We start from the raw sequence: 21,526 nt of genomic DNA on the forward strand, positions 1-21,526 counted from the left end.
TATTGATATTCTAGAAACTCTTTACTATAATCGTGCCGCCCATTCACTTCCTAAATTTGAATAAGCAATATATCAGATTAATCACCAAATCACAGACATATAAAACAGTGTCACTTATGACTGACAACACCAAAATAAAAACAACCTGAACAGAGACATATATAACCATATTTGATTTCAAGAATCTGTAAATCACAAGGAAAAATGCACCACCACCATCCTCCACCGACATCCACCACCAAAACAAGAATCTCAACACCCTTTATCATTCTTGCCATAACTATCTTCTCACTTCTCCTTATTCTTTCCTTTTCCTTCACTTCTACCCCCCAACCACCCCACCCCACCCACCCCCACGCTTCCCTTTTTCCAAATCACCAACCCCATCGTCTCCTTTTTCATCACAACCCCACTAACCCAAATGACCAAAATACCCTCTTACCCACCCCCCCATCCATAGCTTACCTCATATCTGGATCCACTAAAGACACTGCAAGAATCATCCGTTTGCTCTTTGCAGTATACCATCCAAGAAACCAATATCTACTTCATCTTGATAGAAAAGCTTCTCAATATGAAAGGGACAATCTTGCACTTTATGTTCAATCTGTGCCACTTTTTAAAGCTGCCCAAAATGTTAATTTTATTGGTAAAGCTGATTTTGTTTATCCTATTGGTTCTTCTGGTTTGTCTGCTACTCTTCATGGAGCTTCCATTCTTCTAAGAGTTTCTGATCATTGGGATTGGTTTATTAATCTTAATGCTGCTGATTATCCACTTGTTACTCAAGATGGTATGAATTTTGTGTAAAGATTTGATCTTTTTTGAGAAAGTATGTGCAAAGAATTAGTCTTTTTTGAGTAGTATGTGTAAAGATTTGATCTTTTTTTGAGAAACTATGTGTAAAGATTTGATCTTTTTTTGAGAAATTATGTGCAAGTTAATCTTTCTTGAGAAAGTATGTGCAAAGATTTAATCTTTTTTGAGAAGTATGTGTAAAAACTTAGTCTTTTTTGAGAAAGTATGTGTAAAGATTTTTTTTTTTTTTTGAGAAAGTATGTGTAAAGATTTAATCTTTTTGGCTTTTCTATTGGATTAAGTGTCTGCTGATTTTCCAATTGTTATTCAAGACTCTATATGCATATTGGATAATGTTAGAGATGTGCTCTGTTTACTGTTTAATGTAAAGATTTAATCTTTTTTTGAGAAGTATGTGTAAAGATTTAGTCTTTTTCGGCGTTTGGTATCTTTACTTATCTGCTGATCTCTGTGAACTGTTTTTAACTAGATTTAGTGTCTGCTGATTATCCAATTGTTACTCAAGGCTCTATATGCATATTGGATAAGGTTAAAGATGTGTTCTGTTTATTGTTTTTTGAGTAACTGGAGTATGCTTCTATTGAATTTTTAGTTTATGTAGGAGCTGATTTTTAGTGGGGTTAGGATCCTAATTATATTTTGCTAAAGATGGAATATTTTTAGGATGTTCATTTTTTTGATTGTGAGTATACTCTGTGGTAAGGAGTTATCCAGTCATCATACTAGTATTTCCATGTAATCAGTGTAGTTCTAGGAGAAGTTCTTTTGCATAGATGGTATGAATTATGTGTAAAGATTTTGATTCTTTTTTGAGGAAGCATGTGTAAAGATATAGTCTTTTTTGAGAAAGTATGTGTAAAGATTTAATCTTTTTTGAGAAAGTATGCGTAAAGATTTAATCTTTTTGCCCTTTTTGCTGGATTTAGTGTCTGCTGATTATCCAATTGTTATTCAAGACGCTATTTGCATATTGGATAATCTTAAAGATGCGTTCCTTTTAGTGTTTGTTGAGTAACTGGAGTATGCTTCTATTAGATTTTTAGTTTATGCAGGAACTTATTTTTAGTGAGTTTAGGATCTAACTATATTTTGCTAAAGATGGAATGTTTGTTGAATGTACATTTATTTGAAAGTGAGTACACTTTGTGGGAAGTATTTCCATGTAATGCAGTGTGGTTCTAGGAGTAGTTCTTTTGCATAATTACTGTTCCTAGCAAAAATGTGTCATTGTGGAACAGATATATTGGGACCTTTGACCTAAGCTTTGCGGTCCAAATTGTATCCTTTTATTGTACAAGAAGCAAAGTTTTGTCTGCATTAAAATCAAATTAAACAAGAACATCTCTTATCCTGGGTGATTTTAGTTTGTCTTGGCTCTCTTCGTTGACAAATTCCAAAGGGAAAAATTATTAGGATATTTAAGTAGTTATTTTTAGCTTTCTAGTTATCTTTAACTCAGGAAATTTTTCTCTTTTTGACTTATAAAAATGACTAAAGAAATTATTCTCCTTTTTGATCAGGGTTTTATTAAATTATACTGATTTATGACCTAAAGAAGCTCAGCGCTACTGAATAGTCAATCGCAAACTTGTTCCAGTTCCGCAAACCGGAGTAATCATAATGTCAGAAAGTTGGTTCGTTACCTGTTTTCCTACTCCCCCTACCCTCAATCCAACCCAACATTATCTTCTATGTGTTTCTAGGAGAGTTCAACGACAATTAACTTGAGCTTTTTCCCCCTTTTCTGGTGGAAAATGAATTACTTGAGATAGTTCATTGGCATTGGGATTGGTTATTTCTGCGATGTAAGCTGCTACTTTTTCTTGGCTTTGGTATTGATGGATGTTAAATTCTGCTGTTGCACATGGACCAATGATTTTCCTTTTCAACTAGTGTCTGTCACTTCAATACAGGCATTAAAATTGGATCCTATTCAATGGATCTAATTATGTCATTAGACTCATTTCTCACTACAGCTCGCTTTCACTTAGGTAATGACTGATGAGTTATCTTATGCTATTTTCTGTTGATTTTCAGATCTTCTACACATTCTGTCATATATGCCTAAGGATCTTAATTTTGTCAACCACACAAGCTACATAGGGTGGAGAGAGTATGGTCATATCCTTTTCTTATTATAAGTTTCTATCTGTTCTGTTTAAGCATATATGCACATGGATTGAGGCAAGTGTTTATATGACTATATTGGATGTTCCAGGTCACGGAAGTTAAAACCAATAGTTGTTGATCCTGGGCTATATCTTGCAGAGGAAGATGAGGTATTTTATGCAACTCAGAAAAGGGAACTGCCTGATGCTTATCAATTATTCTCAGGTCAGATGCTGGTGATTGTTTTTCTGCATTATGAATGACGAATGAATGAATATACCTGTCTTATTTAATACCCTTGAATGATTGATTGAAAAAAAAAGTCTTGATATGAAGTGGACAACTATAACACTGAGTCAAAAGCTTTGCTTCTATAAAAAGAAAAGAGTAAAAAATAGAGTGGAAAACAAAGATTATAAAAGTAACTTTGGAGATGCAACTACAGAATTTTGGTAACGGTGCATTTTTTTCAGGTCATTTGGTGATCAAACAGTTGTCTTAGTCTCTTAGAATTTAGCAACAGCAAGCAAACCTTGTTTCCACAAGGCTTTCTGTGTACTGAGCACTTTTGCATTTCTCTCTAGTCAATATCACCAAAAGGTATCCAATGAAGCAGATAACCAAAACTTTTGAAGTAGTTAAGAGGGTATAACTTTGTTTCAAATGTTTGGTTAGAAAGCACAAGCATTTAAGGGCGCCTAAATGTCCATCTTTCTCCAAGACATGCAGAAAATGCTAAATTAGATGGTCATGACTCTAGCCATTTTAGCTACATTGTACACATAGAATATCGACTTTAGTTTGCAATCAAAATCTTTCTGTCTATGAATCTACAACACATCACCCATGTTCCAAGTGTCTATTATTTTAGCCTTGACCTTGAAAAGCCCCAGTTTTTTTTTTTTTTTTTTTTTTTAAAACCTTTTTAGATAAGTGACAATAAGAGCAAGGTGGGGCTAATTCAAATGTATTTTGTGTTTAAAACTTCAAACAATTCTTTCAACTATTGAGGTGTTTCTGGATACTTTTAAAAAAAACACAGATTCAAATAAGGGAATGGGCATGGAGGTGTGAAAATGAAATGATTGCTGAAATAATGAATTTAATAGAAATGATTGACATAAAACCTGAGAAAACAGCAAAAAAGTATTTATTTAAGATACACATGCACTACTTCCGAGTTATGACTGCATTTATTAGTTGGGCAATTGAAGAGAGAGATTAATCGTGAAATATATTGCATGTACTTCACCTTTCTTACCCTTCTTTCTTGGAAACACCCTTTCCACCATTACTTGTCTTCTGGTAGAGACCCTTTATCATCCTTGCAAGTCCATTTAGCCCTTCACTGCTATTTAATGGCCAAAGTTACTACAACAATCACAACCATCTGTACTGATATCTGCTTCCTAACATTATCCTTTGGCATTAGTTGAAAGTAAACTTGAATTTACTCTTTCTTCAGCAATGAAAAAACTTAATTCCTCGACCTTAACTTCTTCCATTCCAAGCTTCGTTTCCCTTGGTCAAATTTTCCCTTGGTTGCTGATATTTCCTCCTGAGGAGGTGAGAGGATATTTACCTTTTATCTTATATAGCTCATGGATCTTAACTTCCATAAAATTAGTTATAGTGATCTGCTGATATGGCTGATCCAAAACTGATCTCATCAGCCTGCCGTGATATCATGGCACTAAGTGGATGGTGGAGATTCAGCTGTTTCAGGGAGAGGTCAAAGCAAGGTGTTGGGACCTCCTAGTTTCTTAGCGTAAGTATTTTCTTTAGTTGGTAATAGGCAGACTCTTCTCTTACAGAATTTAAGTGACCTTTTCATCAGCCAAAGGTAGAGGTGAGAAAAGACAGTCTTGCATTTTTATGAAAATATTTTGTTCATATTTGGCACGAGCAGCATAACAAACACTGGCAGCATAAGAGTAGCATTAGCTCAACTTGTAGTGTTCTAACAACGCGTGAGCACTGATGAGTGCATTACCGAGAGAAAACATCTTAATTTCTTTAAAAAAGAACATCAAAAGGTGAACCTATTTTGCAAGTGTATTCCCTGGAAAGTGTCTACAATCTTTTCCACCCATGAAAGGACCAAGTTTTTGTTTGCATAAAAGGCTTGTCCTCTCATCTTTACGACTTCAGATACTGTGTTGGTATTCATGAAACAATCTCTTGGTCCATCATCCATGCCTTTCTAAGACAAATTCCCATTTTCTGGTGTTAGTAAAACAAGTTCCTACTTATGCATTCGGTTTCCTTCACCTCTCCTGTTGGGTGAAAGAAGGATGATAAGTAAATGGGAAAGCTCAGAGTATCAGACAAACAATATTCATCGAAGTATCTGTCCCCTTGAGTAGATAAACCTTAAAGTGTTTATTAGTGTGCTCAACGAGTGATACTGATACATTTAACCAAACTTACTACTCCATTGAACGTATATGTCTGTGATAGATTTGAAATAAAGCAAACTTGGCAACATAACTAAAGCTGTGAGATTTAGTACCTCTGACACCGTTGTTAGCCACCTTTGTTAATTATTACTCCCTCACCAATTTATGTGTCATACTTCCCTATTTTGTTTGTCCCAAAAAGAATGTCTTACTTATTTAGAAACAACTTAATTTTAAAGTTCCCATTTTACCCTGAATGAGATGATCTATAGCTAAGCAAATATCTATGGTTTGTGTTAGACCGCGAGTTTCAAGTCTTCCTTTTTTCTTAAACTCCATGCTCTGTCATATAAATTGGGACAGAGGGAGTAATATGTATTGTCCTTCATGATTTAGACAATTGCGAGCAAATTGCTGATAGGAAAATGTAGCTGGAGCTCAAAGACATGTCTACCTGCTACTGCCAGTTCTATATTTCACGAATTACTTTCTGGCTATGTATTATCCCTATTGTGTTGCTGGTTTGATATGAGTTCAAATTATTTAATTCTAATACTAACAAACTTTTCCGCCTGGTTCCAGGTTCTTCATCTACTATTTTGAGTCGGAAGTTCATCGAGTTCTGCATCTTAGGCACAGATAACCTTCCCAGGACTCTGCTAATGTACTTGTCAAATTCACCGTCCTCAGCGTCTGTTTACTTCCCTACCATCCTGTGCAATTCGCGGAAATTCAATAGAACAACAATTAACCACAACATGAAATATGCTTCAATTAACTCGAAACAAGAAGCCCGTCTACTCAATTCCAATGACTTCAATGACTTGGTGATGAGTGGAGCAGCATTTGCCGCACCATTCAAGGCAAACGATCCGATTCTTGACCAGATCGACCGTCAACTTCTCCACCACGAGCACAATAAACCGGTGCCTGGTGGTTGGTGTTTAGGTGACAATGAAACTGAGAAATGTACTCACTGGGGAGATGCTGAAGTTCTAAGACCAGGTCCAGGATCAAAGAGGCTGGAAAAAAGTTTTGTTCGGATTTTCACTAGTGGTACATTTCGTTCTACTCGATGTGTCTATGAATAGAGCTTTCTCAAGATGAGAACATACAGAAGAGAAACAGTCGAATTTTTTTCTTTTTGCCTGAGATTCGAAAAGTATCACACGAGCAAAAATATACAGCAGACCAAGTGCCTCATGTAGTTCTTTGAATTTTGATAGAGAGCTGAGTGTTGTATATTGAGTTTTTTTAAGGTGAGGTTGTATATTGGACTGGCTAGCTACTACTGAGGCAATGGAAATCATTTCACACAAATTTCTTCACATCATAGAATGGAAGTCTTTGCCTTGTTATAGAACATCTATGTTATCTAGTTTCCTCACACACTTGTGTTGTATATTGAGTTTTTTTAAGGTGAGGTTGTATATTGGACTGGCTAGCTACTACTGAGGCAATGGAAATCATTTCACACAAATTTCTTCACATCATAGAATGGAAGTCTTTGCGTTGTTATAGAACATCTATGTTATCTAGTTTCCTCACACACTTTTCAAATGATTACTTGTTTTATTGCATAGCCATGCTTTAGAATGCATGCACGGTCCGTTAGCTTGGACCTCAGATTTTATAAGATCATTTAAACAGGGTGATATGATCAAAGAAGATTCATTAATTAATAGTCACAAGATTTCACAGAGTCTTGAGCACCCAAGGGTGTGGGTTAGCGCCTTAGCGGTAAATAAAGAGGGTGAAAATCATGAGGCCAATTTCAAGTTTTAACGCGAAAAATGTTATATAACTTCTTCCCATATGCCTATGCCTTGGCATGTAGAATTATTCATTACATGTATTTATGAGACGTATTAAATAACCAGTGGAATAGCCGAGGTGTGAGCAAACAGACCTAGGCCAAGTGTTGCACCTTTCACCCTCTCACCGAATCCAAGGTGGAAAATTATGCCACATATCTTGTCAACTAGTGCCTGTGATTATGAGACATGGTACATAACCAGTGGAATAGTTGAGGTGCATGCAAACAGGCCTAGGCCAGGTGTTGCACCTTTCACCCTCTCATCTAATCCAGCTTCAGTACATAAGAGAGAGTGTGCTAATTGAATTTGGATGGAGTTATGGAGAGTTTAACAACAAAAAGCAGGTGGAAAAAATAGTGTCAAATTATCTGGATTTGAAGGTGGAAAATTATGCTACCCATCTTGTCACCTAGTTCCTTACGAGCTATATTTTAAAAAAAAATAAGAGATTAAATTTGTTATAACCTTAACCACAGCTGCATTATTAGTTTATTTCACATTTAATAAAAATGATTGTAATAAATTGACTATGATACGAACTTATAAAAGAGACTTATTGAAAGCTAATTGATTTTTGAATAAAGTATTATTTATCTGAGAATAATATGAAATATTATGATGAAAGCAAGATTTCAATGATCGTTTTTACAGTGTTTTTATTATTTAAAAGATAAATCAAATCGATTCTCGAATATATAAACATCATATCAGAGATATTATATGATTTAGATAATGTTCGTATCCTAAGAAGTGAGAAGACCAGATACGAAGATTAACATTGCTATATGGGAATATAAAGCAACCTGAAAATTGTTGGTAACATTTGGAGTCACCGTGACTATAACACATATAACTCACGGTAAAAAGCCTATTCACACCAAGCGTCTGCACCAAATTAAAGAATGCAAAACTTGTTTCTTGCGTATATAAACTGATGTAGCTTTTCAATTTAACTTCAAAAAACCAAAGGTTAAATTGTTTGGTTTGATGCATACTCCCGATATATGTAGGTATTTACCGATAAGTCACGGTGTAATGGTATCAAAGAAAACACCAAAAAGAACAACAACAATACCGAAAAGAATAAAAGAAACATTTGCAAGCCAAATCTCTGTTTGAAGTGCTGAATAAAACAGAATACATTTTGCTGATTGGAACAACCAAATATATACTCCCTCTGTCCCAATTTATGTTACACCATTTGACTTGACACGGAGTATAAGAAAGAAAGGAAGATTTTTTAAATGTGTGGTCCAAAATAAGTCTTATATAAATGCGTGGTTATAAATCATTCCATAAAGTCAAATTATTTCTAAATATAAAAAGGTAATATTTTTTTTGGGACAGATCAAAAAGGAAATAATGAAACAAAAATTTGGACAGAGGGAGTAATAGTCAGCGAATCTTCATCCATATGGTAAAAGAAGAATATATAAAAGTCCCTATTTAAAAGTCATTTGACTGGAACACCACATTCTGGCATCGAAAACATAAACACCATAAGAATAGGGGATGGGGTTCCTCTCCATTTTTCTTTTCTCTATTTTTCTCAAGTTCTTAATTGGATTGGAGACATGTGTTATGGTAAAAAATTAATGATTGAGATTTAATTAATCAAATCAAAATCCTAATCATGGTTAGGATGATAAATATACCATATATTTGCTTCAATTTTTTTTGGAAATCCCATAACTTTAGCTACAGATTTTCATCCATATATATATATATATAAAATATTGTTCTCTCTTTTTCCAGCTTTGTTACGATTTTTTGTTTTGTTTTTGTTTTTGGAATAGTTCTTTCTCTTTCTTTGAACAGATGGGATGGTTCTTTTGTTAAGATGGCCAATTAATCAATGTATTATATCAACAAATTAAAAAGAATAAAGAATAATATTTGTATAATAAAAGTAATTTGTACAATTTTAAAATTTCAGTGGCCATTAATTGACTTATTGACTTGTCAATTGTTAAAAACAAAAAGGAAAAGAAATCCGGATGGGGCTCCTCTCCATTTCTCTTTTTCTTCATTTTACCCAAATTCTTAATTGGATTGGAGACATGTGTCATGGTAAAAAACTAATGGTTGAGATTTAATTAATCAAATCAAAGTCCTAATCATGGTTAGGATGATAAATATACCATATATTTGCTTCAATTTTTTTTGGAAATCCCATAACTTTAGCTACAGATTTTCATCCATCTATATATATATATATATATATATATATTAAATATTGTTCTCTCTTTTTCCAGCTTTGTTACGATTTTTTGTTTTGTTTTTGTTTTTGGAATAGTTCTTTTCTCTTTCTTGGAACAGATGGGATGGTTCTTTTATTAAGATGGCCAATTAATCAATGTATTATATCAACAAATTAAAAAGAATAAAGAATAATATTTGTATAATAAAAGTAATTTGTACAATTTTAAAATTTCAGTGGCCATTAATTGACTTATTGACTCGTCAATTGTTAAAAACCAAAAGGAAAAGAAATCCAAACAAATTAAAGAGAAAGGGAACACAACAAATAATTGAGTAAAGATTAAATTGACATATAAAAATTATTTGAAGTTCTGAAATTGTTAAAAGAAGAATTATCAAAAATTGCAAAAATTGATAAGGAAATATATATTTATTATCCTAACAATGATTAGGACTTTGATTTGGTTAATTAAATCTCAACCATTAGTTTTTAACCATGACACATGTTTCCCATCCAAGTAAGAACTTGGGGAAGATGGAGAGGAGCCCCATCCAAGAATAGAAAGCATACAGAATGACTTTTTTTTTTTTTTTCGGAGCACAGCAGGGCTACTGAATATCGAATCTCCAGGTCCCTATAGAGTACTTTGAGAAAGGCTTCCTATACCATTGATGTTTGAAACAAACAAGAGTATCAATAGTCAAGCAGTGTAAATGACAAAGTTATTACAGAAACATTCTAGTTCAACTTCCAAAACATTTTGGCCAAGAACATGGTTTGATTGTTACGTTACACTATTCTAGAATAGACGGAGGTCAACTTCAGCTGTAGGTGATGCACGCTGAAATTTGGCTACCTTAACTAGCATTTGGACTGCAGCGGACTCTTGTATTCTGGCTGGTACAAATTCTTCAAACATCCCAGCCTCGATTAGCATTCTCACCAGCAATGGAGACTTAGCTAACAAAAGCTTGATAAGCTGCATCTCCGGCTTTGAGCCTGTACCCATTATTAGCCTAACTTCCCTGAGGTGATTGAATGTTACATCTGAGAAATGTTCCACTTCAAGACATTCTAGAGCAGGAATATCTTCATCGTGATTGCCAACAATCTAACAAAGATTAACCAAAACTCAACTTTGAACTTATTCATGATTTAAGGAGTATGAAAATACTATTGTAAATAAGAAAGAGAAAGAAAAGAGCACCTCAATTTTCAGATATTGTAAATACGGGAAGCTTCTAATCAGGCAAAGAGTACATAAAACCTCATCCAAGCATATCAGAGAAAAACGCAGGGAAAAATGTTTGACACGGTTAAGATTGAAGGGAAGCCTTGCTGGTATGTCTAAACCTAGACATGCAGAAAACCACTACGAAAAACGTTCAAAGAGTTAGGATGATTCGAAGAACAAAAAGAAGCTCCGTTAATTAAAAGAGAGATGTGAAGTAACGTTTACCATGTATTCCAAGTGGAGATGCTCGATAGTGGAAAGAGATCGAAAAAACTTGACAATATCATGGCTTTCTTTCCGGTCTACATATTCCGAATCTGCAAGTGAAAATTTTTCCAGAAGAGGAATATTCTTTAAGCAGAGAAACCTTACACTGCCTGTGAAGTCAAAGGATCTCAGCATGGGTGCATTAATTTCAATGACCTTCATAACGTGATTGATTTCCAGTACCAACTGCTCGAGCAGGGGACAGTTAGAGATTAAACTTTCAAGATATTTTGAAGAAATTTTAACGCCAGATAATTCCATGCTAATTAATTTATCAAATCCTCTGAATGTTGGTGGAGGGAGTATTAAACAATGTTGGAGAGTCAGATGCCTCAATTGCAAACATGTGAAAAATGATGAAGGTAATTTGTACAGGTTATCTTCTGGCTCCGGGAGTCTAAGAACAAGATCCTTAATGTCATCCCTAGAGAGGAAATATATCAAGTTGTCAACATTAGGACAGCTTACCAACATACTAATGGAGAGGGTAAACTTTGTAATTGGTCCTGCATGAAGGGTCAAAATGTGGTACATGATCTTTGTAAAGTTACTTGTAACAAATGTTAAATCCCTTCCCCATCTCAAACTACCAGCATCAGCAGGCGTCTCCCAGAGTGTTTCATCAAGGGTCAACTCTGGAAGCTTACACCAGGTATATCTCCACTTCTTTGATAATATGCTTGTCCGTACAGCCTCTCGTAAAGGCAACCGCACGAGAATACCATCAAGGGCATTCTTAGGAAGGTTGCTAAGTAAATCGGGTGGTAAAGTTTGACAAGAATGCTTTCTACCCTTCTTTGGAGCCATCATACTGTCAACAAGACCCTGTAAAAATAGAATACAAAGATGAGAATCTCCAGACTATCTGCTGTTCACGTTGTCAAATAACATGCCACAATTGTTAAAAGGGTGTGTTCTAATTGAGATCACTCATCCATCACCTCTGAATATCCAAGAAGTGCATTCGTTACAGCAAGATTGCCTTCCGGAGGAAAATTCAGATTTGTAAAATTACAAGGACAGAAATGAGAATCCCACTACCATTTGCTTCTACTAAGCTTATCAACAGACATTGATAGCTGCACAATAGGGAGACAAAATAGTCCAATAATTGGTCAATTTAACTTAAGAAAACTACTGTTTCACAGCTTAAGTTAGGTTTGAAATCATATTAGTAGCCTAAATAAGGGGTAAATTTCATGAATGGTCACTTAACTATCAACTTTTTTTCACCAAAATCACTTAACTATGTTTTCTAGCACAAAAATCACATAGCTATCATTTTTTCCCACTCAAGTCAATTATGTTTTCTAACACAAAAAGTCACATAACTATCACGTTTTTCACCAAAGTCACATAACTATGTTTTCTAACACAAAAGTCACACCTATTGAAAAATTCAACTTCTGACTGGTAATATTTTTTTTTTTTATTTTATTTTTAATTTAATAGATACAAACTCAATTAAAAAAAATCGACCCGATCCAAAACTCATATGCACATATAAAATGCCAAAGGGTGAATAAATTTAAAAAACAACTATCACAAGGTTATTTTTTCCAATGCAAATAATAATAACTATTACTCCGTATAATTCAATTTCCCACTATCCAACAACATGTAATACTTTTCAGAATATATTGGAAAAAAGGGCCAATAAAATTCACACATTTTTTGCTTGAGAGCCCTAGGGAGAAGGATCGTATATTTGGTGAAGGATTGGTTTTGTTTCTTTAATATTTTAATATTTGCATGAATTTTGGATCGAGTCGATTCTTCTTAATTGAGTTTGCATCTATTAGATTCAAAATTAAAAAAAATAAAAATATTACCCATTGGAAGTTGAATTTTCTGTAGGTGCAATTTTTGTATTAGTAAGCTAAAAGTTTTGTAACTTTTGTGTTAGAAAATATAGTTAAGTGACTTTGGTGGAAAAAAGTGATATTTATGTGACTTTTGTGATAGAAACATTGTGAAGTGACTTTGGTTTTTGGGGGGAGGGGGGAGAGGGGGGGGGGGGGGGGGAGAATGATAGTTAAGTGATGAAATTAGGGGGAAAAAACGTAAGTAGACAAAAATATAAAAATATTTACATATTGTTAACAGGTAAATGCAGTAAACATTTAGTAGCACTTTATTAAGAGTTCTATAATAAAGCAACTTCCTAGGTATAAGAAAACCTCCCATGTTCCTACCTTTTTGTTAGTAATATCTTTCAAATTGGTTACATCTAGTTTCAATATCATAACTTTTTCATCCCTATTAAATGCACATAAAAGGTAAACAAAACATTAATATATATAAAATGTATGATACATAATATTTTAAGCATATGCACTCTTGTAGCTCTTTTGATTATATAAATATCATATAAGTAATATTTTAAAACTAAATTTCTATCAGAAAAAACTTATATAAATATTTATCAACTCTTCTGTAATTGCTTTTTATATCTTATATACATTTAATTGTACCTTGTATAAGTTTTTGTTATATATTGTTTACATTTTATTAAACCTTGTATACAATTCATATACCACATATACTTTTATTATACCTTGCATAATAAATTTTATATACCTCGTATAATTTTGTTATGCATTTTATTAAACCTTGTATACAGTTCAAATACCACGTATACTTTTATTATATCTTGTGTGATAAATTTTTGTACCTCGTATAATTTTATGTGCTCCAAATAATATTTATATATGCAGTATACATAATGTAATAATTCTCTTTCGAATCTATTGTGAATTTGCTAGATATATTATTTTTTAATAAATATGTTTTTTTAAAGATTTTGTAATAATTATTTTAATATAACTCAATCTATTTTTTTATAACCTTAGCCTCACCCAAATTTTTGAAAACTCTCAACCGCCAATAGGAAAAATAGAAATGAATAAAAAGATGAAGTAGCAGTTGAGGGGTGTATAAGAAAGAGAATTGATAAAGATAGATATTTATTTGTTGAAGAAGAGAGAATAATGATATAATAAATATGGGTTTATCCCTCAAAGAAGGGAGATAAATGATACTCCCTCCGTTTTAATTGATGTGAACCTATTTTCTTTTTAATCTGTGCTAAAAAGAATGACCCCTTTCCATATTTGGAAATAATTTACTTTTATGCAATGATTTATAGCCACACAAAATATATGTGTTTCATTTTACACCACAAGTTCAAAAGTCTTTTCTTTTTTTCTTAAATTTCGTGCCCATTTAAATGGGTTCACATAAATTGAATAGGCAGAAATTGTACCTGTGCCCATGCAAATTCTACTTTAAGGCCCAAATAGGCAAAATTTGCATTGGCAGATTTGCAAAATTCTGACTTGCGATTTTTTTTTTTTTTTTTTTTGAAATTTGGGGTTCGACCACACCTCGAGTGTTAGGCAAAAAAAACTTAAAAACTACCCCAAATGAAGGGCAATCCACGCAAAAAAAAAGGTTATTGAATCCCTAATTTAGGGGGATTCTTTTTGGTATAATATTTTTCTAAATATACCATAAAGGTATAAAATCTGTTAATTTTTTAAGAACTTTAAAAGTTGTGCTATTTATGTGCTTAACTCTAAAAACTTGACTTATGATGTAATTTTCTCATGAAATTACCCCCTAAATAAGCTTTAGTAGATTTTTCCAGCAGTTTCATAATCCTAAAGCTGCCTGAAATTATAAACAAAATGAAAACTGATTGAAAAGACTCCTCTTTCTCCATTTAGGATGTCTGAATTGCAGCAAGAATCCCTTCCATCAATACTTCATGAATCTAGCTATTGTTAACATTTATTATTCTACTTAAAAGAAGAACAGAACAAGAGCCACGTTTTCTTTTGCTGTATAAGCTTTATCAACTGAAATCTACAGCTACAAGACAAGGAGAAGAAACTCTTTTTTTTTTTTTTTTTGAAATTGCAAAATTATTCAATATTTTGCAACTTTAACTCACAGAATCAGCATTTTATTAGGAGTATAAATGCAACATTTATTGCAAAAAGAGGGGGGGGGGGGGGGTGTTATTTGAAGCTTACCAAGACTAAAAGATATAGAGATGTTGGAAGGAATGAAATATCCTTCTGCTTTGAGCAGTTATTTTTAGATTGAGGGGTTGACCATTTTGGATTCTAAGTCTTTGGAAAATGGTGTGGAGAGAGTGATTATAATGGTGATGATTTGTGCCCTGATGAACAGCAAACAAGGAAAGAGGTTTTATGTTCTATTGACTTGAAAAATGACAAAAATGGTCCCTTATGTTGAGGATGGGTTCAAAGTAGTTCCTTAAGTATGAACTTAACAGTCTTTGTCCTTTAAGTTTATCAAAAGTTAATACTTTTAGTCTCTGCAAATATTTTACCGAACTCTGTCCGTTAGATTTAGAAAAGAATATATGCAGTACAAGGTAGGAGCGCCACAGAAGAGGATAAGATGTGTGAAGTGAGACTAAGATGGTTTAGGCATGTGCAAAGGAGATGTATGGATGATCCAGTGTGGAGGTGTGAGAGGTTAGCTATGGATGGCTTCAAGGTAGAGGCAGGCCGAAAAAATAATTAGGGAGAAGTGATTGGACACGACATGGCACAGTTCCAGCTTGCCGAGGTTATGGAGGACGCAAATTAGGATAGAAGGTTAGCAGGTAGTTGAGCGTTGTCCCGCTTATCCTTTGATACTAGTAGTCGTAGTATCACTCTTGTAGTTTCTTGTTATTCGATCTTTGCTAGTACCGGATATTTCTTGTACGTTGATTATCGTATTGATTTGTGGTAATTACTGTTTTATCATGCTCTTTATAGTAGTTTGCCATGGCTTATTCCCTTTCGTTATTTAATATATGTATATAAACATAGAAAATTTATAAATCCGCCCCCGTAGAAAACTACTGTTCCTCAGCTTAGGCTAGATTTGACATCAAACTAGTTGCCTAAATAAGCTTTAGTAGATTTTTCCAGCAGTTTTCATAATCCTAAGTTTGCCTGAAATTATAAACACAACGGACACTGATTTGAAATGACTCATCTTTCTCCATTTAGGATCCTTAAATTGCAGCAAGAATCCCTTCCACGAATCTACCTATTGTTAAGATTTATTATTCCACAAGGAAAATCAAAAGAACATAATAAGAGCCACATTTTTCTTTTGCTGTATAAGCTTTATCAACTGACGTCTACAGCTACAAGACAAGGAGAAAAACTATTATTAAATAGTTTACAACTTTAGCTCACAAAATCAGCATTCTGTTAAGGAGTATAAATGCAACATTTATTGCATTGACGATTCTCAAATATAATGGAGCTAAAGAGTTCAGACTTACTAGTTTGACTAGTAGTGTAGTAGCCAAACTGATGGCAGAAATATGGAAGCTATTTATCAGCAAATTTGTTGACTGAAACCAGTTGGCATTAAAGAAAGACAGACGCGCTGATAACAAATGAGCCATTGGACTCCAGGAGAAGACAAATGACTATTGATAAAATTGGACATAGAGAAGACATACAATAATGTAAACTGAGTTTTTATGAATTTTTTGGTAGATATGGGTTTTGGAAACAAATGGAGAAATTTGGTCAAGTTTTGCACATCCGTTTTCCTGGGGTCTAAGGCAAGGCTAAACCCTTTCTCCTTTCCTTTCTATTTTAGTTATGGAGGCCAAGGATCAATCACATCTCCTATATGCACATGATACTCTTATTATGTGGAAAACAAACGGAATTTTGTCTCCGTTCGAATGTAATTGCCAAACAAATACTTGGGGATTTAAACATCAGATATCAGGTAACTCTATTCACCAAGACTTGGATAAATGGGAAGACAGCTGGTAGTGTTTCTTTGTCTCCGTTGGAATTTGAACCTGAGAAATCTTGGTTCTCATCCCACTTCAGTGACCACTATGTCACACCCTTGGGTGCAGACTTTAAGGGGCCAGACAGCACCGTCATACAAAAAATGTAGTAATGAGCAGAGTTTTATTGTATTTTTCATTTGTAACTGCACATCCTAAGCACCCCCCTGCCCCTAGGTGCTATAGATGATAAATTACTTTACTACTCATCAAAAAATTCATCTCCTATGTTGCTTGAACTCTCTGAAAAAAATGTTGTTAGGTGCGTGTCAGAACATTTAAACCTATTTCCAACCTTTTATGTGAAATATTTTACGAAAACAAACATACTTTAAAGTTATTTCATTTATTGCTTTCTTGGACTCAGGCATGGTGGTGATTAGTGAACACTTATTTGTAGCAAATAGATTTACTGAGTTAACATGTTTAGTGAAAGTAGCATAGGAGTGAAAAACAATCCTTAAAACCATAAACAGAGCTATTTTCTTCTACTTTTTTTTTATCAAATAATATCATCCATATTTTTTATTTAAAAAAAAAAAAAGGAGGGAGATTTGAAGCTTACCAAGAATTAATACTAGAGATGTTGGAAAGATAAATACCCTTATGCTTTGAGCAGTAATTTTTAGATTGAGAGATTCACCATTTTTCGATTGAACTCTTTGGAAAATGGTGAAGAGTGATTAAAATGGTGACAATTTGTGCCCAAGCCGTGATGAAAAACAAACAAGGAAACAGGCGAGAAAATGATCAAAATGGTCCTTAATGTACGGAGTTGGACTATTTTAGTTCTTCGTATATATCACGTACCAGAGATGATCCTTGATGTATCCAAAAGTGATTATTTTAGTTTTTTATATATACCACGTAACCAAAATAATCTTTAATGTATGAGAAAGTGATTATTTTAGTCCTTTATATATACTATATAATCGAAATAGTCCTTAATTTATGAAAAAAGTGATCATTTTAGTCCTAAACCTTAAAAGTAACGGTGCAAGTAAAAAATCCATTTCGTACAGTCTAACCAGCAACTACAGTGAGCTGTATAAAAACATACAAAATAGGAGTAAAACCTTTCGGTCATAACTAAATGGTATATGATGAGAAGAAAAGTCAACTTTTGTTAACTTAATGGAAACTCTTTTATTATAGTAATTGTTTTTGCCTTTGAAAACATAATCCAACCGTGTCTCTTGCTACAAGAATGAAATTATGTTATACGAAGGCAAGAAAAATGCATACACCATTGATCCTGACACACGTACTCAATTAAATATGATCACACATGACTGGTTAAACTTAACCCCCACGTGAGTGCCTGATTAAACTTAACAATTTTTTTAACTTAAACTTTTACTTTTAAAGTTTAGAAGTAAAATTCAGTTATGATATATATATATGACAGACTAAAAAGATCACTCTGTTATAAAATGAAGCTAAAAGAGTCACAATATCAAAGGATGAAAACCATGTAAAATAGAGTGACAAAGAGAAGAGATTTTATTGTTCTTCCAAGATGTATTACAAGTACATTTCATATGAAAACTTATGCCTCTATTTATAGTGATACATATACATTTAATATATGAATTAATGGAGGAACCATTAAGATAGTAAGAGAGGAGCCATTAAGATGGTGGAGGAAAATGGAGGAGCCATTAACATGGTGGAGGAAGCATTATATTTGTGATATGGACATCCATAATATATTTCATAACACTCCCCCTTGGATGTCCATAGATGATGTGCATCGTTAAAAACCTTATTGGGAAAAACCCTGTGGGAAAAAGCCTCAATGAAGGAAAAAAAGTACACATATCTAGTAATACGCTTTGAGAGTTGCCTCATTAAAAACCTTACCAAGAAAACCCAACGGGACAAAAACTTGATTAAGGAAAAAAGAGTACAACGCGTATTTCACTCCCCACGACGAAGACTAAGATTCGGATGTCGGAGTCTTCGCATTCCAATCTTGAATATCATCTTCTCAAGAGTTGAAGTTGGCAAAGATTTGGTGAACAAATGCGGGATTGTCAACTTGAACGAATTTGTTGCACATCAATATCACCATTCTTGGAGACATCATGTGTGAAAAATAACTTTGGTGAAATGTGCTTCGTTCTATCTCCTTTTATAAATCCTCCCTTTAATTGAGCTATGCATGCGATTATCTTCATATAATACGTAGGTATTTTTGTATCACACTTCAAGCCACATCTTTCTCTCGATGAAATGTATCCGATCTCAACCACACACATTCTCTACTTGCTTCATGAATAGCTATTATCTCAACGCATGATTCGGAGAAGTAGCGACAATGGACTAACTTTGTGGATGGCCATGATATAGCGATACCTCCGCATGTAAACAGATAGTCTGTTTGAGATCGAACTTTATGTGGATCAGATAAATAACCTGCATCTGCATAACCAACAAGATCTGTACTACCTTTGTTAGTATAAAACAGACCCATATCACTAGTTCCCTTCAGATATCGCAATATATGCTTAACTCCGTTCCAATGTCTTCGTGTAGGAGAAGAGCTATATCTTGCTAGCAAATTAACAGAGAATGCTATGTCAGGTCTTGTAGCGTTAGCAAGATACATAAGTGCATCATTTGCACTAAGATATGGTACTTCAGGACCAAGAAGCTTTTCATTTTCTTCTTGAGGTCGGAACGGATCTTTACTCACTTCAAGTGAGCGAACAACCATTGGAGTACTTAAAGGATGCGCATTGTCCATGTAAAATCTTTTTAAAACTTTCTCAGTATAGGCAGATTGATGGATAAAGATCCCTTTTGCGAAATGTTCAATTTTCAGACCAAGACAGAGTTTTGTCTTTCGAGATCTTTCATCTCAAATTCTTCCTTCAAATATTCAATCTCCTCTTGGAGCCTCTTGCGGAGTTCCAATGATATTTATGTTATCAACATAAACAACAAGTATAATGAACCCCGATTTTGTTTTCTTAATAAAAACACATGGACAAATGGCATCATTTATATATCCTTCATTTATCAAATACTCACTTAAGGCGATTATACCACATGCGCCCCGATTGTTTTAAACCATATAATGATCTTTGTAATACGATTGAATACATTTCCCGAGACTTTGAGTTAATTGCTTCAGGCATTTTAAATCCTTCAGGAATTTTCATATAAATTTTGTCAAGTAAGCCATATAGGCTGTGACAACTTCCATCAGTAGAGATTGTGACATCTTCTGATGTTTGGACTGCAGGTCCAATCACTTACCAAGATGCATCATATCACTTGGTAATTATTTCTACGTCAGCATGCTTTAAGAAACGTAGAACTCGAATCCTCACAATTTTATACAATATTGCGCGCCATATTGTATCAAAGATATCGTCGACAAGATATCATTTTGTATCGGTTCGCAATTCGACATAACTTCTGCGAGATCTCATCACTTCATCATTTTCAGGTACCTGAACCTCTCATAAGGTTTATGAAGTGTTATGTCGTAGCTCTTCAAGAGCACATTGCCTCTTTATTATGATCATTTGCTCCTCTTTTTTTTTCAAATATTATTATATTTGGAACCGATTCGTCTACCGTGCTTCATGCATCTGTAGACTTGTCCTTCCGGGACATTAGGAGCATTTTGCAGATGAAATATGAAATAGTTGGGTCAGCAAATGCTTCCAGCATTTGACTTGAATTATCTGAGGATCATACTGATGATAATTCACAACATATTTCTTAGCTGCTTATTCTCTCCCCCTTATTTTAGTGACATATGTCCCTATTTTCTTTGGGAAAATCCATCTGTGTGCATCATGGTATATCCATTAATCATGTACCGCACATCAAATGATAAAAGATGGAAATATATAGTTCCTGACCCTGAACCAAATATGAGGGGAGAATTTATCAAAATTTATTGATATGAAGCATACAAGTGCTGTTGTATGCAATATATCATATTTCAGACCAACATCTGAAACTCTGCTCTCATAAGCAATGGTTTAGCTGTATTATGGAGGCATCCAATACCAAACCAAATTAGATATAAACCAGCATTATCAAGATGATTGTCTTGATTACATATTCTGAAAATTGTGCTTCCAACTCAATCATTTTGAGCGAGCAACTTCGTAAATGTCAAACTGCGCGATTGACAATAAACATACATGTGACCGTCTCATAGATGCATCTATTTAAGACATCACATTACAGGTGAAGGGGCCCATATTCACCTTATATATTTTTCAGAATTTTGGGGATTCAGTCCCAACATTAGCTAGTTTAATCAACTTATTATGAGAACAAGCAACACAAACAAATTCTTGAAGAATCTTCTAGTTCTTCAATATGTTTTTAATACTCAATTAGCACATCAGATTTAAATCAGGACGATCAAAATGGTCTTGTCAACTGATAAAATTATTTGTACCCGTAAACTTCAAGTTTACTATCACGAGTGCTATTTCTTTTAATAAACTTCTGGTTTACTATTGCATGAAATTATATATCAATAAACTACTGGTTTATCGTGGTATGTGATCTTATCATGCTCGGGTAAAATTTCACATGTGTATTTCTTACCCGTAGTAACTTGAAGATATTTAATATTCCGATCATTTGTAGTCTCAATATAATAACCATTTTTATTGTTAGTAAACTTCAGGTCTACTACAGTGTTCCGATCGTACCAATTACGATCTACGATGAATGGTATTATCATATATAACATCTTCAAGAGACTTCAATTTATTTATCATGATCAGATATTATTTGGATACTGCTAGTGTCATGATACTTGCAAATAAATAATTAGCTCTTCCGGAGCCTTTGATCATT

The 21,526-nt window shown here is 33.8% G+C and overlaps 2 protein-coding genes across 6 annotated transcripts; one reads left to right on the forward strand and one right to left on the reverse strand.

Annotated features, from left to right (window-relative positions):
- Positions 1–53: 53 nt before the first annotated feature.
- Positions 54–6,718, forward strand: LOC132044260 (beta-glucuronosyltransferase GlcAT14A-like). 2 transcript variants are annotated; one of them, XM_059434837.1, is made up of 4 exons: positions 54–649; positions 2,857–2,932; positions 3,038–3,153; positions 5,910–6,718. In XM_059434837.1, exons 1-4 carry the CDS (start codon positions 205–207, stop codon positions 6,416–6,418), a joined length of 1,146 nt encoding a protein of 381 aa, XP_059290820.1. In that variant the 5' UTR covers positions 54–204; the 3' UTR covers positions 6,419–6,718. The 2 variants fall into 2 exon arrangements, with proteins under 2 accessions (XP_059290820.1, XP_059290759.1); XM_059434776.1 differs by having other exon boundaries at positions 56–793.
- A 3,271-nt stretch (positions 6,719–9,989) lies between these two features.
- On the reverse strand, positions 9,990–15,499 carry LOC132044388 (F-box/FBD/LRR-repeat protein At1g13570-like). 4 transcript variants are annotated; one of them, XM_059435079.1, is made up of 5 exons: positions 13,044–13,114; positions 11,325–11,673; positions 10,807–10,898; positions 10,555–10,719; positions 9,990–10,458 (listed from the first exon to the last, which is right to left on the reverse strand). In XM_059435079.1, the coding sequence occupies exons 1-5, from the start codon at positions 13,092–13,094 to the stop codon at positions 10,147–10,149; spliced, it is 969 nt and encodes a 322-aa protein (XP_059291062.1). In that variant the 5' UTR covers positions 13,095–13,114; the 3' UTR covers positions 9,990–10,146. The 4 variants fall into 4 exon arrangements, with proteins under 4 accessions (XP_059291062.1, XP_059291010.1, XP_059290946.1 ...); XM_059435027.1 differs by having other exon boundaries at positions 10,807–11,034; positions 11,317–11,673; XM_059434963.1 differs by lacking the exon at positions 13,044–13,114 and adding an exon at positions 14,886–15,499 and having other exon boundaries at positions 10,807–11,673.
- Between the last annotated feature and the right edge of the window lie 6,027 nt (positions 15,500–21,526).

The sequence above is a fragment of the Lycium ferocissimum genome, chromosome 1, assembly GCF_029784015.1.
Source record: "Lycium ferocissimum isolate CSIRO_LF1 chromosome 1, AGI_CSIRO_Lferr_CH_V1, whole genome shotgun sequence".
NCBI classification, from domain to species: Eukaryota; Viridiplantae; Streptophyta; class Magnoliopsida; order Solanales; family Solanaceae; genus Lycium; species Lycium ferocissimum.

Bases quoted from the DNA above. Each gene is read 5' to 3' on its own strand.
- LOC132044260 (XM_059434776.1), top strand. From the start codon at position 205: ATGCACCACCACCATCCTCCACCGACATCCACCACCAAAACAAGAATC. The intron at 2,933-3,037 runs GTATGGTCATAT...TGGATGTTCCAG, and splicing joins AGCTACATAGGGTGGAGAGA to GTCACGGAAGTTAAAACCAA. The intron at 3,154-5,909 runs GTCAGATGCTGG...GCCTGGTTCCAG, and splicing joins TGCTTATCAATTATTCTCAG to GTTCTTCATCTACTATTTTG.
- LOC132044388 (XM_059434898.1), bottom strand. From the start codon at position 13,094: ATGATATTGAAACTAGATGTAACCAATTTGAAAGATATTACTAACAAA. The intron at 11,674-13,043 runs GTAGGAACATGG...CTATTTTTACAG, and splicing joins AAGATATTACTAACAAAAAG to GGTCTTGTTGACAGTATGAT. The intron at 10,720-10,806 runs GTAAACGTTACT...CGTTTTTCGTAG, and splicing joins ATCTCCACTTGGAATACATG to TGGTTTTCTGCATGTCTAGG.